Here is a 17,514-nt window from a genome sequence, read left to right as displayed (position 1 = left end):
GGTGGATTTGGCTGCATGCAGCATTTATTTGTTCGTATCTGTATGTGCACTTCTCATAAGAAATAGTACAAAATGGATCATCCTCTGTTTGACAATGAATCAAAAACAAAGTGGAGGTAAACATAATACATTGGCTTTTGATAACATCTAGACAACATGCACGTTCCATTCATATAAATACAGAGTATCAAATAATGGCTCCAACTTGCAAGCAGTTGATTCAGTTGTGGTTTTTTTTTTTAATCTAGCGACAGGCTGCCACTCTAACTGTCCTGCTAACGGTAGGAAATGTTTCGTTCTTGGCAAGCTTTTTATATCAAAACATGCTTTTAAGAGATAACATGCCCCGTGTGTTGAGTCCGGACATCAGAAGACATCAAGTGAAGTCCTTCAGTGCCATAAAGGTTTGTTGTGAGGATCCTGTAAGGTGTTAAATTAGTGGTTGCATCCTCCATCACAGTCGCTTTCACTGAACCGTTACTTCTGACTCTGTGAAACACGATTTCTGGACCATTAAAGAAAACAATCCCTTCTCTATCACTTTAGGATAGCTTGCAATGAGAAATAAGAACAGCATACCTAAAATTAAAATCTGCAAACATCTGAAGTCATGCTAATGAATGCATGATGGGTCTTTGCTTTGCCGGTAAATATTGTCCATGTTCTACAGATTCAAATTAAAGGGTCATGCTGTCACGCTCCGCACGTCGCCACAGAGCTTAGTGCAAAAATAGTTCAAGTCCTTTTTACTTTTCATGGCTACAAAGCCATGTCTACAATTCATATTTATAGTGATTAAACCCAAGATACAGATGAAAATTAATGACTTGGGCATAAATACTGAAACTGTAGTGTACACAAACCACATCACTTGGTTTTCAAAATCTAAAAATGTATGACAAACACTTGATTATGTTTGCGAACACCTGTGCAAAAATATCCTGCTGTGCAGAACAAGGCCATTTGAAGCGTGCTAGTCGTTCACAATGAAAAATGATTTTATAGCTCAGATGTTTTTTTTGTCAAATCGGGTTTTAAGTTTTCAAAAACAGAAAAAAAAGACTGTTCCACTAATCATCTATCTGAAACAGCTATAGTTGTAACTTTATATATTTATATGATTTACAGTGCAGGGAAAAAGTATTTGCTGTTTTTCAGATGTACAAAAATTACATGCCAACCAGTTCACTGAAGTTAGCATGTTGTGTACAGTCTGGCTATTCACGCTCAGTAACTAAAACCTCACGCTAAAGTTAGCTGAGCTAATGGTTTGATAATTTAATTCAATCATTGATAATTCAATGTTGCAAATAAATAAATAAATTCTCCCTAAATATTTTAAAATGTCAGTATTTCATAGTGCTGTGGAGGAGCAGGGGGAAAGCAGAACTCATGTCGTCTTCCACTTCTCACATCTAACTTTCCTGTCTAAAACTCTCATAGACCAATAAAACATTTTTTAAGTCAGTATAACTTTCAACTTTAGCCATGATATGGATGAAAAACACAATAAATAATAAAAATAATTAATTCTAATTTAAGTTTTTGAAAAAAAAAATCTTTGGAAATAGATTAGGGCCACTACAGAAAAAGTCAAAATTCTGACTTTTTCTTCAAATTCTAGGATTAAACTCAGAATTCTGGGATTAAAATAAATAAAGTCAGAATTTTTTGATTTTATTTTTTCCAGTCCACCTCCATTAAATTATTTTTTTTCTAACAAGCAAATCAGATTTGATTTAAATAGCAAGTATTATAATCAACAGTGGTTCAATTTGGCACTGACCAGGCATAATTTTATATATTAGCCTCCTTAAAAATATGTATTTCCTGAACTATATGTTCTTTCTTCTGTACGTTTACTTTTTGCACGGCAGCAGCAGCAGATGTTGCAGTCAGGTTTGAAAATGATACAAAAAAGGAAAAACATTGGTGTCACAAAAATAAATACAAAAATGGCACAGTAATAACAGTATTTACAAATAAATAAACAAAACTTCATATAATGTGGAGCTGTCATGATTTCTAACAGGGAAATAATTTAACAATGTTCATTTTTCAACAACTGACAGAATTACAGAGATAAATGCTAACTTGGCTAATAAAGGTGCAACTGGTGTAAGCACGTAATAAATTTAAAACAATGACAAAAAATTCACAAGAATAAATGAAAGTGACATAATAAAAGAAGAAAATTGCACATGTACCTTAATTTCCTGGTAATACTTGAAAATGTAGAAAACCAACCCAATCATCAGCTCTCTTCAAAAGCAAACTGTGATGTTTAAGTTGTCGGATGTGAATGGTTTTCAGTTAGTTTCTAATTATAAGCAGAAACAGGCGAAGAAATTGGCAAAAAGCCGGTAGTGGCACAAGGGCAGCTTCCCCCCACCTGAGCAAAACATGAAATGAAATTATTTTACCTATCGGCACAGAAACCGGCTTTAATCATCCGATCACGTCCAACAACCCTTCAGATCTCTGCGGTCGGGCTGGACAGAGGAAGCAGCGCTCAGGTTCTCGTTTGCAGGGAGTTTTGTGAGGGGAAGTGATGACTAGGCACTCTTCATGCATCCTCCAATGGCAGCTCTGACGAAAACGGGAATCTCAGGGCCGTCTTTTAGGATGTGGCTAATCTCTGGTCTCAGGCCGAGAGACACTTAATGCACATTCACTATGAACACCTCCTCACCGCCACTGTCAGGCCTTCGTTTGTGCGAGGTATATGAGATCTATTTAAAAGACTCAAAGCTTTTAAAGGTGAGTCTCACTTCTTGACTGTGCGCCAAAGTCCTGTTGGTTCTTGGTGTTTCGGGCCGCCTGTCCCATCTGTGAGTCCTCTGGCATGTGAGCCAGAGGGTCAGAGCGAATAATGTACCTGTAAGGACAAAATCATCCACATTATTCTTCATCATTTCTCTAAGAAGATTAAAATATTATGCAACCTCCTGCTGCTTAACACCTGCTAACTAACATTCATACAGAAGCTAACAATAAAATCAGCCAGCAACCAGAATCAGTGCAAAAACACAAGTATATTTTTGTCTAGTTTCTAGTGCAAATTTATGAGTATACATGAAATATAACTAATTTACACGTAATTTTTCAGTATGATACAGGTTTCTATGTACGATGATATGTTTTGTACATTTACTAATTTTCATCTTAATGTTTGTCTCATGCTGAAAACATAAAGATACCTTAATAACCTCACATTAATAAATATGTCAGACAGAATTAATAACCTAAACATCCTTTCAGAGGAGCAAAACATATCCACTAAAGTCTATGAAAGAGTTATCTTTAACTTATGCAAAATGAAAAATTTTAATTTTTGCATTTTCTTTAAGCCAAGTTCAAACTAATTTGAATTTAAGTCATTTTTTTTTGGTTTATGTCTCAAAGAATACACTGCAAAACCACAAAATCTCATCTAGCATTTTTGTGTAGTTTTTAGTAAAAACATCTTATTAGACTTAAAATAAGACAAAACTAACTTACAAGTAAATGTTTTAGCAAGAAATAGGAGCTTGTTTTAAGTAAATTAAGTACTAGATTATTTCACTTATAACAAGATATTTTCTGTTGTTACAAATTAAGTAATCTACTAATGAAACTTGTTCATATCAATTTTAAGGAATTACTTAAAATAAGCCTCTATATCTCGCTCAGTTTTGTCTTATTTGAAGATATTTGCACTAGAAACTAGATTTTACTTGGTAAGATTTTGTGTTTTTGCAGTGAGCAGGTCAAGTTGAAAATATTCTGATGGCTAATAGTTGATTTCTCTGGACTTCTCTACCTAAAAGAGAAGCACAGAAGTATCTTTTGTTTGTTCGCTTTAAGTCAGTAATTTCTTAATATTGATGCAAAATAACTAGTTCAACTGGCAGATTATTTCACCTACAAGAAGACATTTCCTCCATGTTACACATAAAATAATCAGCCAGTAGCTTTTATCAATATTAAGGAAGTATATATTTTAAGCGTACTCAGATATTTGCATTATAATATAGAAAAAAATGCTTTGGAAGATTTATTTTTTTTGCAGTGTACAACATGGATAAGTCTGAAAACGTGAAATGTGAGAAAAATCTGACGAAAAAATTTTAACTGATGTTTTATTATTTTGCTTTTATGATTTTTTTTATTTTTATTTCCCTGTGTCCAGCAGAAATCCTGATAATGATTTGAGATTGATGCTGCAGACTCCCGTATGGCGGTAAAACCAGAAGAAATGCAACCAAAGCTGCCTGACAGACAGGAAGCGGCGTCATTACACGATGTCGTTGATCTCCAGCATGGTGTCCGGAGGAGGATTGATGAGAACGTAGGACAGCGTGTTCTGGTGGTCGTTCATCTCGTCTGTAAAAAGAGACAAAAGAGGCCTTGAGAGCCGCTCTGCAGCCCTCCCTCATCCTCCTCCAGTGGACCAGCCAAAACACACGGCCTCTAAACTCTGACGCTCTGAAAACCTCACTTCAGAGTAAAAGTCTGCAACTGACACTGAAGAGAAAAAGTCATTTGAGTTTAACATCTAGAATGCATTTTCTAGTTCTTTTATTATTTAGTGTTTATACGCAGACGTTAGTCGTTATCTGTATTTTAATTTAGAGAATAATGATACATGACATATGCCTTATGCTGTAGAATAACTGCTGCAAAGAATAAACAGAAAATCTTACATCTATGAAATGAATGAATAAGAACTGGTTTATATGATTATGTGAATATAATAATTAGTTTGGTATCATCAGTCTTTTATTTATAGCAGTGGAAAAATGGAGATAATGTGTTACAATTCTGCTAAACAAATTCAGCTTAAAATTTCCATTGAAACATTTGAAAGCTTCTGGTGATGAAACTTTCTTTAAGCTTAATCTGAATGTCAAGTTTTTACACAACCTGAGATCAATTATATCTATAAGGAAAAATCACAAATCTGAGAGAAAATCTATCCAAGATTTCTGAAGTTAGAGATTTTAATCTCTGAATAATGTGTAGAAGAGGTTTCAGACTCATAATGTGTTTTATCAGATTAAATAAGAACCAAACCATGACACCGCCTCCACCATGTTTTACACAAAATCAGTGTGTAATAGATTGCAGTTCTTCCAAGCTGCAGGATGGTGGCAGTGTTCGTCTTTAATTTCACCCAGTCGACTCCAAAGTGAAAAGTTTAATCTAAATCAGGGTGAAAAACTCATTTTCATTTTGGACCGGTTGTTGGTGAAAGTATTGATAAAAAATTAACATTAACATTAACAAATGTTAAAATATGACTAAATAGCCGTCTTTATTCAATGAGCACTTCTTAAAGTCATATTGTTGTAATGTAGAAGCACAGATACAAGAAAAAGCTTTAATTTGATAAATAAAATGAACTTTAAAAACACAACGCTTGTGTTGCCCTCTTGAGTTGGACAAATGTAATCTAAAAACGAAAGATAAATTGTTCTAAAACATTACTAAGGTTTTTGTAGGGACAGGTTGGGATTTTCTAAGAGTGAATTTGTCAGCTGCATCTGCTGATGACGAGCAGCAGCAGAAGAAAGAAGGAAACCAAATATTTATGTAGGTTTACCTCTGCCTGATGAGAATTTGATTGAATTTAGGATCAGGGCCACTGAACAAGAAATCTCACTTTAATTTCAAAATTTTGACTTTATTTTCAGATTAAAAAAAAAACTTTTTTCTTGAAATTAGAACTTTTTTCTCACATTTCTAACTTTAATTCTGCCTTATATTTTGGAATATTTCAAAATTTTCCTCAGAATTCTGATCTTTATTTCACAATTGTTGCTTTTTTTCAGAATTCTAACTTGTTTCTTGGAATTTTGACTTTAATTTCATAATTCTGACTTTTCCTCAAATTTTGGACTTTTATTTAAGAATTCTGACTAAGAATTTTTTTTTCTCAGTGGTCCTAATCCTCTCTTGTACAAATTACTTAAAAGGAACCATGTGAGGTTTGTAAATCAACTACATCTTCAAGCATTAAATATTCTTGGCGAACTTTAATTAAACATCCAGATTGAGCAAAATGAACAGGTTTCATTAAATCAGGGACTGAAGGTCTCTCAGTGTTCCTGTCGGTGTGTTGTGTTCAGGTGTGCTGGTGCTGTGCTCCCTGCTTGTGGTTCCTACTGCGCTCTGTGATGGACGGAGGAAGGGAAAGGAGGGCGCGTGTGTCTCCATCACCCACCTGCTTGTGGCCCTTTACAAAGCCAGGCGGGGTGGGAAAGAGAGAAGGGCTAACCGTTACTGACAGGCCACTCTGTCGAACAAGGGGAGGCCCACATGCTGCCCGCTGACCCGAACAGAACCACCATGCGCAGCGTCAGAACGGTGCCAACATGCAGACAGAGTCCGCCACAGATATAACCCCCACCCCTCCATCGCATTCGCTGCACGTCCTGCGCATTCCACACGGGCGCAGCAGGATGGTGGGGCCATGCCACAGGACAGCACACGCAGCTTCCCCCGCTGAAGCCCCGGAGGTGACAGGCGACAAGCCCACAGACACAGAGGACATGCTCCAGCAGCATCCGCCAGACCGGACCAAACGCAGAGCGACTCAAACCAGACTGAGAGTGAAGCAGAACACATCGGGAGTGTGAGAGTGGAAGAGGTCAGGTTTGATCCACTCACTGACTCTAACGTTTGTTCACACTGCAAAAAAACCCCCCAACTAAATCTTACCGAGAGTTTTGGGTTGAGTTTCTAATGCAAATATCTCAGCAGACTTGAAATGAGATAAAAAATAACTTACAAGTGACTTTTCAGAACGATATAAGAGCTTGCTGTCAATCGATTAAAAGATATAATCAGATTAATCACATTCTACGATTAATCGCTGTGATCAACTTGAATGTAAAGATGAAAATTTTCAAAAAATGTTTAAGAAAATGTTTTATTGTCTCAGTTTTCACATCGTCACTTTCCTAAAATAACCCCCAAGTCATTTTTTTTGCCAAAAGGAATTTCGTTTTGGAAAAATCACTTTTGACAAAAATAACTTAAGCTATTATTTTAGAAAAGTGACAATATTCAGAAAGGTTTGAATATTATAAAAGAAGTCATTTGGTTCAAATGTAATTTAGAAATGTTAACTATAAACTGGCTGTGCTTCAGTGGAAGGATAATTTACTGTCGCAAAAAGTACATACCACTTTAATTTTATTCAAATGCTGTATTTTTTACAATATTTTTTAATCTAGTGGCCTTTATTTGACAGGAATCTGACAGGAAGAGGCGGAGGGGAAGATGTGCAGCAAAGGGACTGAGGACGGGAGTCGAACTCAGGACTGTCTTATGGACATTATAGTTCCTTAATAGTGATGAAAAGTCATATTTCCTCTAGCAGATTATTTCACTTACAACAAAATATTTTTCCCTCATATTTTAAGTGAAATTATCTGCCAGTTGAGCTAGTAATTTTTCATAAATATTAAGAAATTACTAATGTAAAACAAGCTCATATTTCTTCCTGAAAAGTTAGTTTTGTCTCATTTCAAGTGTCAAACATTTCCACTAGAAACTAAAACAAAAACATTTGGAAAGATTTTGTGTTTTTGTTAGTTTCTCTTCTAATCCACACATAATGACACAATCCTCAGAGGATTAGATAAGGGTTATATACCATGGCCAGCAGCTTCTTACCGACAGTTTGTCGATATTTATTGATCCAACAATGATGGATACTACACTGTAAAACATTTGAGACACATTCAGCTGTATCTACTAACTTCTACTCTATAAGTCAAAGAAAGTTTTAGATTTTGAACTTAAATGTGTGAGTTTGTGAAAGATAAACATCCAGTAGTAAGTTGTGTTAGCTTTTTGTTAATAGCATGTTTTCTATCATGTGTGAGTTAGTTACTTTAACATGCCTCTTGTGTGTTTTTAAGGCTAATATACATTTTAAAACTGTCAGCAGCAGAGCGTCTTTAAGCCCAGTTCAAACTAAAAGTTTCAAAGCAGAATTTATTGTGATGTTTAATAAAATTGAGTTTATTTATTTATTTTATTTCAAATGCATTAAATGATATTTGTTCAAAGATTTAAATTCTTCAAAAATTAAAATAAGAAGTTATTTTAACTTGATAATGAAAATACAGAAATGTGTACCTCAGAGCAGTTATCTTACCTAATGTGGAAAAATTGTTTAAATTGCATGTTGAAGTTATAACACTTTAAAGATTAATGAGCTGCCAGAACTTAAAAACACGTCTCTTCCTAAATCAGTTTGATGAATTTCAAATACAAGGTAAAACAAATACCAAGTAATTTTGGTTTAGTATCTTAATGGACTTTAAATAAGACAAAACTAACAAGTAACTTTTCAGCAAAAAATAAGAGATCTTGTTTTAAATAAATATTTCCAAAATATTGATAAAAAGTTGTAGTTCCACAGGAAGATTCTCACTTATAATCATGTTAAAAATTCTTCAAATGTTAAAATTTAAATAATCAGCCAGTGAAACTAGTTCTTTTTCATCAATATTAAGTTGGTGATTCAGTCTTTGAGGCTGTGGGCTCCCCACGAATGGTTCTCAGCCCCTTTAGGTACAATTATTTACTTAAAACAATCTCCTATATCTTGCTGAAAAGTTAGTTTTGTCAGATTTCACGTGCAATAACGTATTCGCACTAGAAACTAAACCGTAATAAGATTTTGTGTTCATGAAGTGTTTTCAGTTTCTTTCTGTGATTTTCCTGCAGCAGATTTAACATTTCAGCGAAATGCTCTGCGGCACCAGCTTACAAAACTCTGGGGGATAATGACCATGGTATAGAGCTATAATTCACTCCGAGAAAGAAACTTCAGAAAGAAACAGGCTGGAGATAACGGGACGCTACGGTGCAGAGCAGAACGTCATTTCCTCCTCTACGTTTAGACGAAATTTGGGTTCTGAGTCTAACCTTCCATCCACAGACATAATGCACTCCACTCCACTCTTTAAGCCAAACTCTGATGCCCTGCAGGACTCTAGCCATTTGGGACGTCACCTCACAGGAACACAATGCAGCAAAGACCAGATAGACAGAGAGACAGAGAGAGAGAGACAGGAGAGTGAGAGGCTGACTCCTGATTTAACACTCATCCTGGCAGGAAACACACACACACAGAGAAACACACACACACACGCACACACACACACACTCATGCAGAGAAGTTGCAGTATTGTGATCAACCAGCTAACCTGACGGCCTTGTCCCCTCTGTATACGGCTGCTCTGAAATATCCTGCAACTCTAAGCAACGGTATTCACTGTTAACTTCAACGTCCTCATTTCTTTTTGTCATTAACATAATTAGATGTGTAACAATACAAACCTATTTGATAATCTCTTTAATAACTCAAAGCACTGGTTTTTACTGGATGCTGGCGAAAGGACAAATTCCTTTCTTCACCTTGGATAAGCAGTCACTTTGTTAAAAAAAAAAGGGTTATGAATGACATAAATTACCTTGCAAATATCCTAGATTTACTCGATTCATGACATCACTCGCAGTGAGATTAGAAACATCCTCTACAAGCCAAGAGAGGGGAGACAGAGGAGTCAGAGAAAGAAGGGGAAAAACAAAAAGAAGAAGGAATAAAACAAAAAGATCAGGCAGGCAGTGAAAGCTTTGGAAACTTTTTTTGGTGACACGTGAGAGCAAAGCAAGGAGCTCATGCATCGCTGTGTGTATGGAAACACCTCCAGATGATTTTACGTTTTAAATATCCTGCAGCAGAGGTTTAAACATCCCTGGTACAACGCCCAGTTTTTGTGATTTTAGCATCCAAGATGAATCATTTAGGACCTTTTCCAACTCTATTGTGACAGAAAAACTGAAAAACAAACAAAACTTTTAGAGGAGAAAAATAGAAAAGCTGGAATAAACTCAAAATTACTAGCTTGGTGAAACATCTGTTCATCTGTAATAAAGAAGTTGAGCTTTTATAGTCTTATATATATATTTTTTAGTTATTCTACTGGGATTTTTCTGCTATTTTAAATATTTAGCTGACGCTACAGTTTATCAACAATAATTTTACTAAAACTGGATTCTTCACCATAAGTGGTGAAAAAGACCAGATGAAAACTGATCAAATACGTATCAGTTTTCCCCACATATCTGTTTCTATTATTCATTTTATTTGTTGTTTGTGTTTTGTTTATTTATTTTGGATATTTACGGTAAATTGTCTTCCGGTTCCAGTGTTAAATGATTATTAGAATTTAAAGTCAATGCTCTTTGAGAATGTGTTCTTACATTATGATGCCATCATCATTATGTTAGTTGAAAATGGCCTCAAAACAACAATATTGTTGTTTACCGCAATTCTGGGACAATTTTGAAAGTAAACTAAACAAAAGAGTTGATTGCAGAAAATAAACCCATATTAAGTGAAAGATAATGGACAAAAAAAATTGCACTAAAAATTTCTTAAATGACTTATCAGGGTTTAATTTTTAAAAATCACAAAAACACTGCATTTTAAAACGGTGTGTGTGTTTCTTATATCCACATTAAACACAAAGGTTTGCAGCTGCAACACATCTGGAAAGTGGTTCTGATTTTAAGCATGAAGCAGAAGAAAACACATGAAACTGAAAAGAGGAGGATGCAGGCAAAATGCTACTCATTCAAAGTTTAATGCTCCTGCATCAACATGCAGTATCTGCTCAGGTTCACTTGTTTGTGTGATCGCATGTGTGTGAATTATGGCTGCATGGATGTTAATGAGGGTTACCAAGGAGATGGGATTTTTCTGAAGGACCATGGTACTGAGTGAAATTAATGAAATCCACCATGGAGAGAAATGGGATGAGGTCAAATAGCTGTAGCACAGATTGGAGTTTTAAACACAGCTGATCCCACAGCAGAATAATTTAACTGGTTGAGTTGAGCCTCAGTGGGCAAAGCATTCATTCAGACCTTGTAGACTCTTCTAACTTTTATAAGTTTACTTTAAACTCTAATGTTATTACCATACAACGGGTGTTTTGATGGAAGGATACTATATATTTTTTTATTCAAACAATACTGAGACCTGGTTTCAGATGGATCTTCTCAAGGCTTTATGTCACATTTTTCATCAAAAGAGAAAATTTACTAACCATATGAACTCAAAAAAAGGGACATACTAACATTATTCCTCTATAAATGAAGTGAAATCACTTAAAGTGAGTTAATTTTGCAGAGAAAAAGTCTGTGTCAACATCAAGTCTTGTGAAAACCCTCTTTATGGTTGTTCCACCAAAACAAATCCACTGCCAAACAAGAATGGTGCTTGAATCCGATCTCACTGGTTTTTACCAGCTTTCATCACAGCAGACATCTCTTTCAGTACAAGTTTTGAATTTTTGTGGATGATTGCAATGCAGAAAGACAGTTTATCTGTCTATTTATACGTCATCTTTTTAAATTATTTATAATTTTATTGTTGTTTTCACCAACAAGTAGTACAATAACTAATAGAAAAGTATGTGTTACTGTTAGTTTCAAGCATCCGACATGCTGATGTGAGTGAATCTATATCAATTGAGACAGCACAGTGTAGTGTGAGATTAGGTAATGCTCCTGGGTCATTGGTGCAACATTAGTGCTAGAGCCTTTGTTTACTATGGCGTTGCGTCTTCCTACGCCACAGAATCTGATAGTCCGTAGTGTGTGAGACTCTGAACCCATCCAATCACTGAATAGATGCTTAGAACAGATCAATCTGTGGATGTGCCAAAACTTTCTCCAGCTGAACAGAAACAAAACTGAAGTTATTATCTTTGGACCTAAAGATGAGCGAACCAGAATCAATGCGCAGCTTCAGTTATTACAAAAATTAAAACCAGCGATCAGGCCCGAAACCTGGGAGTAGTGATGGACTCTGACCTGAACCTTCAGAGCCACATTAAGACAGTCACAAAGTCGGCCTTCTATCACCTGAAGAACATCTCCAGGATTAGAGGACTTATGTCTCAGTACGATCCAGAGAAACTCATCCATGCGTTTATCTTTAGCCGCATTGATTACTGCAACAGCGTCTTCACAGGTCTGACTAACAAATCAATCAAACAGCTGCAGCTGATCCAGAAGCTGCTGCTCGGGTTCTGACAAAAACCAGGAAGATAGAGCACATAACACCAGTTTTAAAGTCCCTACACTGGCTCCCTGTAGCTCAGAGAATAGACTTCAAAATACTGTTGTTAGTTAATAAAACTAAACGGTTTAGCACCACAATACATTAAAGATCTGTTATTGTTGTACCAACCGTCTAGACCCCTCAGATCTTCTGGTTCTGGTCTGCTCTGCATCCCCAGAACCAGAACCAAACGAGGAGAAGCAGCATTCAGTTTCTATGCACCACAGATTTGGAACAAACTTCCAGAAAACTGTAAAACAGCTGAAACACTGGGTGCCTTTAAATCTCAACTTAAAACTCACCTGTTTAGAGTTGCTTATAACTAAATTAGGGTTAGCGTGCGGGTTTTGATGTCTTCCATGTTTTTATGTTTTGACCTTTTTAATCTTTGCTTGTTTTTTCTTTTTTAAAAATCTCTAATGTTTTTATCTTTACTTATTAATTTCTTTTTATTTCTCTTTCTCACTGTTTACGTTTTATCTTTTTTTTAAAAATCTCTCTCTTTCTCACTGTATATTCAATGTCACATGCTGTTTTTATTTTAATTATGTAAAGCACTTTGAAATGCCTTGCTGCTGAAATGTGCTATACAAATAAAATTTGATTGATTGATTGATTGATTGATTGATTGATTGATTGATTGATTGATTGATTGATTGATTGATTGATTGATTGATTGATTGAGAGGCGTAAAAGTGTTTTAGCTCCATGTTAGCACTGGAATCAGTTTGGTGGGAACAAACCATGCTGTGACGTTTGACTAAAGGAAAATAAGGTAAAGGTTGAGACTGTGGACTCATCAGGTTAATTGTATATAGATAAGATTTGGGCTGGAAGATAAAAAAATGCAAAACGCAGATCTGATGTCTAGCTTTCTCTGGAATGACCTTTAAAGTCGTTCCTGCATTTTAAATAGTCTCAGTTTTGCACCAGTAGATGTACAACTGTAATCAGAATAAATTATATTTTTGTCAAGACAAAATAAATTAAACTACACTTAAGATATTTCATAAAATTTCTTCACTCTTTTCCAGATTTCACCAATTTGCAGAGCTAAATTTGTCAATCTGTGTAAAGTTTGCTCACTGAGTAAAAATTCAACCAACTACATTACATCTGCCTCCAAAATTCTAATTATTTATTTAACTACCCCTCCAATCTGCAGCAAACATTCACAGTTGCATTAATAATTTTTGAGAGGAAATGATCATCACAATTGGATGGAAGGAAGATAAACACAAATAATTGTCAACAACTGTATTCAAATATTTTACACAATAAATATTGTCTGATGTTTGCATTCCTTAAACAGTGGCGCTCACCGTATCCCACAGTCGGGAGGCCCAGATGCTTCATCCGGTTCTTGACCAGCTCTGACAGCTCCTGCCTCTCAGAGCGCCGGTACAGGTTGAGTCTCTGCTGCGAAATGCGCTCGGCTCTGCTCGCCGGTTTGACGTTCTTCCTGCTCAGCCGCCGAGCCCACTGCATGCTCTTCTTCCTCAGCAGCGGATGCTCTGATTGGTCACTCGTGGTGGAGTTTCTGTGGGCTGTTTTCTCTTTCCAGGATCCGGCGCGGCCCTGATGCTCCTCCCGATGCTCGGCGTTGATGGACACTTGAGACTACAGCAGCAGGCGGAAGCGGAAATAGCTTTCTATGAAACTTTGAGAGCAACAAACATTTGTCTCTGATGCACATCTTTCTCTCTGTCTTACTTCTGCTAACCAGGTAGATTATCAAAACAGAGACTCACCTGCACATTACTGTCCTTCCTCTGAAAGAGAAAGCCAAGGAGACATCCAGACAAAGAAAGATGCAATGAAAGATGAAGCATTCAAAGCAAAGGAAATCATTGAAGCTTAAAAATCGGCTTGTTAAATAGTAAATATTGCATATTTACTATTTCAAAATTCACTTACACAGTAGGAAATTAACCATAGAAATGTTGATATTCATTTAATTCAAATTAGCAATTACATTGGCTGCCGGTCGTTTCACTCCTTCACTCATTCATATTTCAGTTGTTTTGGTCATTTTGTACCCAAGTTTTTCAGGGAACCCTAACGCACTAGAGGGTGAATTCATACACACTTTGGCAACAACAATTATTTAAAGTAATTTTCTAAATTGTATACATAACCTAATGTAAAGAGATATGAAAAAAAACCTCCACTTATAGTTAATTTGGTTTGATCAGAGGTCATAATCTGTCATATTTTATAATAGGCTATAAAGTTTATATGAAATGTTACACAATCAAATGAAATTAGACCATTAATTTCTAAAATGTTTTTAAATACTTAAGTATGAAAATAAAAACTCATTTGCAATTATTTACTTATGGGAACAAAATAACAGCAGGAAAAAAACAATATGTGAAACTGTAGGTACCAAATGAAAACTATTTTACATCCTTATTAATATGATATATAATTGAAAAACAAATTTGAAGGGGAAAAATTTTAAAGTTATATAGAAAGTGTAAAATTAAAGGTGTAAAAATACTGAAAAATCTGTCCATTACTTTTATGTCTTGTGGCATTGCAGTAGGGATGTACAAACTTTTAATATCTGAATTGGTAAAAGGGTCAAATGACCTGAAACCAATTTATTTGTTTGAAATTAAATTAAATAATTCATCACTGTAAAATGAAGCACAAAATAAATAGAGTTAACCAGACAAAAAGTTAATTTCCCTCTACTGTTTTGTATTAGTTGTTGTCAACTTGCAAGGTTCATCTAATACAACAACTAATGAAGCAAACAACGTAAGAAAATCCACATAAAGTGGAGCAAAGCAAAAGTAACAAGAAACATAATGCAAATAGAAAGAATCAGTGAGAAAGAATAAAGATAACCCAAAGTTAAGACTCCTCCTATTTAAATAAAACTCTGTGATTTAAAAATAAGATGGAAAATAAAGCCAGATTTCATGGGTCGGTCCGGATCTGAAATGAGGCGATCTATCAAACTTTGCTTGCCTCCGACGTAGAGAACATGTGCGACTCAGTGCGGTAGATCCCAATGGGAATTTCAGCACTGGAAGAGCAAAATTTCTGGAAGAGTCGGCCGTAAGTCCTGATCCACAAATCTTCCTCCGTGATTTTCATCTGAGGACGGAGAAAAAAGCGATCGAGTTGATTCATATCGCTCACGTTTTATCTACTGAAACTCACAGGTCTCGTTACGTACAACACACAGGTAGCCAGATCCGGGCGTGGTGTCCAGTCCGAGCAGAAGCCGTGTAATAGCAATCATGTAATCCTTAACAAACGACTGTCAAAAGAGAAGAAGAAAAACCCCGTGGGATAGTTTACGTGAGGCGGTACAGCAAGAGAAATTAGGCTCTGCAACAGATCAGTACATGCCTCAGGTCTGTTATCATTTTAATCTTTTCTATAAAGGACTAAAGGTCAACTCTGCAGGTCTGCTTTCCCACCTGGTACAGCAGCGTGTCGAGCATGCTGATGCTGAACACCCTGCCGGCAGCGAACGGCAGCCGGAACATGAAGGCCAGGTTGGAGCCCTTATCGCGCTCAATCTGAAAGATGAGGGAAAAAATGTCCAAGTATAAACGAAAACATTTTAATCTGCTTACTCAGCAGTTGTTATTTTATTTTGCACCAGCATGCTCTGTAAAAACACAAAAAATTACCAAGTACTTTTGTGAAGTTTCTACTGCAAATATCTAAAAAAATTACCTATAAGTAACTTTTCAGCAAGATTTAAGTTGGTTTTAAATCAATAATAAAAATAAAAATCTACAAGTTTTTTTTTATTATAACATGGGAAAAATGTCTTGTTATATTGTCATCTTCTTAAAATAATAACTTTTAATGATAGTCACTATTTTGAAGATGCTTTAGGCAAAAACGTTTGGCAAAAAAATTTAGAAAGATGATCTGAGAACAAAAATCTGCCAGTGGGACTTTTAAAAAAAATCAATATTGGGTATTATTGACTAACAAACAGCTCCTCAAGCTTTGTGAAAAGTTTCTTATGAGTTAGTGCACTGGGAATAAGACAAAACTAATATTTGGGGTATAAACTAGACAAAAATACTTTGTAGGATTTTGTGTGTTTGCAGTGCTGAAGGGAAAAATGTTTTGACTCAACTTTAGACTTAAATTGTTAGGTTTAATAAGTTTAAATACTTTTTAAGTTTTATGTGAAATATTTGAAAAACATTAACAAAATGAATAAGTATTCTTTACATAAAGGAAAAAAAAAACCTGGATATAACTATTTGGTGATGCAGGGTAAGAAACTATCGGATGGACAAATATTCTATGGAATACACTACAGGCCAAAAGTTTGCAAGCAGTTTTGGAAGCACCTCTAAGCTTCTCTTCACAATTACCTTTTTTTTCTTTAAAAAAAAGGTGGGATGTACTTACTGTATATTCAGACTTTTCGTTCATTGATATGCACGATTTCCCACAATTGACGTTACCAGACCATTGCTGAATGAATGTTAAAAGAAAAGAGGCTTAGTTTTATTCCTGACAAGAATGCTCAGTCAGTGCAAAAAAATAAAAATTAAAAATTAAAAATACAGTTTGCATATCGTGCATATGTTATGCCATTATTAGTAAAACTACATGGAAAAAAGCCAAGTCCATGCAAAAATAACTGGAAAATAAACAAAACACAGATTCTATTAGTGACTCTTTTCATAGCAATTTATTTTGGTCCAAGTAAATCAATGAAACATCTGTGGAAAATGAATCTGGCTTCCAAACTCTTGGCCTGTTGTGCACAAGTAGCCCAAAGTTTCTTTGTTTAGTTGTGTCTCGTTTAAAGATAGAGCCACTGAGGGGCCAACTGGTGTCGTCATCTCAGTGTTTTACAGAAACGACTCCACAGAAAATGTTTTTCTTACCCACAGTTTCCGTAGTCAATGTCTCTGTTCAGCTGTGTCTCCTTCCTTTGGCTTGTTTTTCAGTGACTTATCAAGTGAATACACTTATTCACATGTGATTTAAACCTAGTTTCTTATTTACTAGAAACACAGCGATTACAAAACTGTGTTGTTTGAGATTAGCAGAATATTGACAAAGCTTTGCACACAGATTCCTGTTAAAGAGGGGTGGTTCCTCTCTACTGTCGCCATGTACTTGGTCAGGATGAGGGATTATTGGACTGTAATTCTGACACAACAGCTCAGCTTTCTCAATTAGACTTATTTTAGTATATAATTAGATCCAACTCAATTTAAATGTGTGGATTGTTCTGGAATCAACTGAAGTGATTTGAACTGGATTTGGACAAAAAGATCATTTTTAGTCCGATGTAAATTGAACTTGTTTCATTTTTAAAATGGAACAGATCAAGAAGTTTGAAATAAACTCAACTGAACTAAGTTGCAAGAATGTAAAGTAAC

The 17,514-nt window shown here is 35.5% G+C and overlaps 1 protein-coding gene across 20 annotated transcripts in view; it reads right to left on the bottom strand.

Annotated features, from left to right (window-relative positions):
- Window positions 1–2: 2 nt before the first annotated feature.
- kcnt1b (potassium sodium-activated channel subfamily T member 1b) overlaps window positions 3–17,514 on the bottom strand; it is an 84,579-nt gene continuing 67,067 nt past the window's right edge. For 6 of the 20 annotated variants that reach the window (XM_008417912.3, XM_008417917.3, XM_008417914.3 and 3 more), the window contains 11 exons: window positions 16,529–16,594; window positions 15,571–15,672; window positions 15,324–15,407; window positions 15,113–15,241; window positions 13,885–13,905; window positions 13,456–13,753; window positions 9,474–9,536; window positions 9,207–9,257; window positions 6,206–6,217; window positions 4,281–4,365; window positions 3–2,878 (listed from right to left, as the gene is read on the bottom strand). In XM_008417912.3, coding sequence (XP_008416134.1) covers window positions 2,755–2,878; window positions 4,281–4,365; window positions 6,206–6,217; window positions 9,207–9,257; window positions 9,474–9,536; window positions 13,456–13,753; window positions 13,885–13,905; window positions 15,113–15,241; window positions 15,324–15,407; window positions 15,571–15,672; window positions 16,529–16,594 — 1,035 coding nt within the window. In that variant the 3' untranslated portion in view covers window positions 3–2,754. The remainder of the gene's footprint in view (window positions 2,879–4,280; window positions 4,366–6,205; window positions 6,218–9,206; window positions 9,258–9,473; window positions 9,537–13,455; window positions 13,754–13,884; window positions 13,906–15,112; window positions 15,242–15,323; window positions 15,408–15,570; window positions 15,673–16,528; window positions 16,595–17,514) is intronic. The other 14 variants (XM_008417930.3, XM_008417931.3, XM_008417936.3 and 11 more) reach the window with 10 other exon arrangements.

The sequence above is a fragment of the Poecilia reticulata genome, chromosome 9, assembly GCF_904066995.2.
Source record: "Poecilia reticulata chromosome 9, P_reticulata-male-v2, whole genome shotgun sequence".
Taxonomy (NCBI): Eukaryota; Metazoa; Chordata; class Actinopteri; order Cyprinodontiformes; family Poeciliidae; genus Poecilia; species Poecilia reticulata.
Note: the sequence above shows the minus strand (reverse complement) of the source record. Positions and strands in the feature narration are given on the sequence as shown.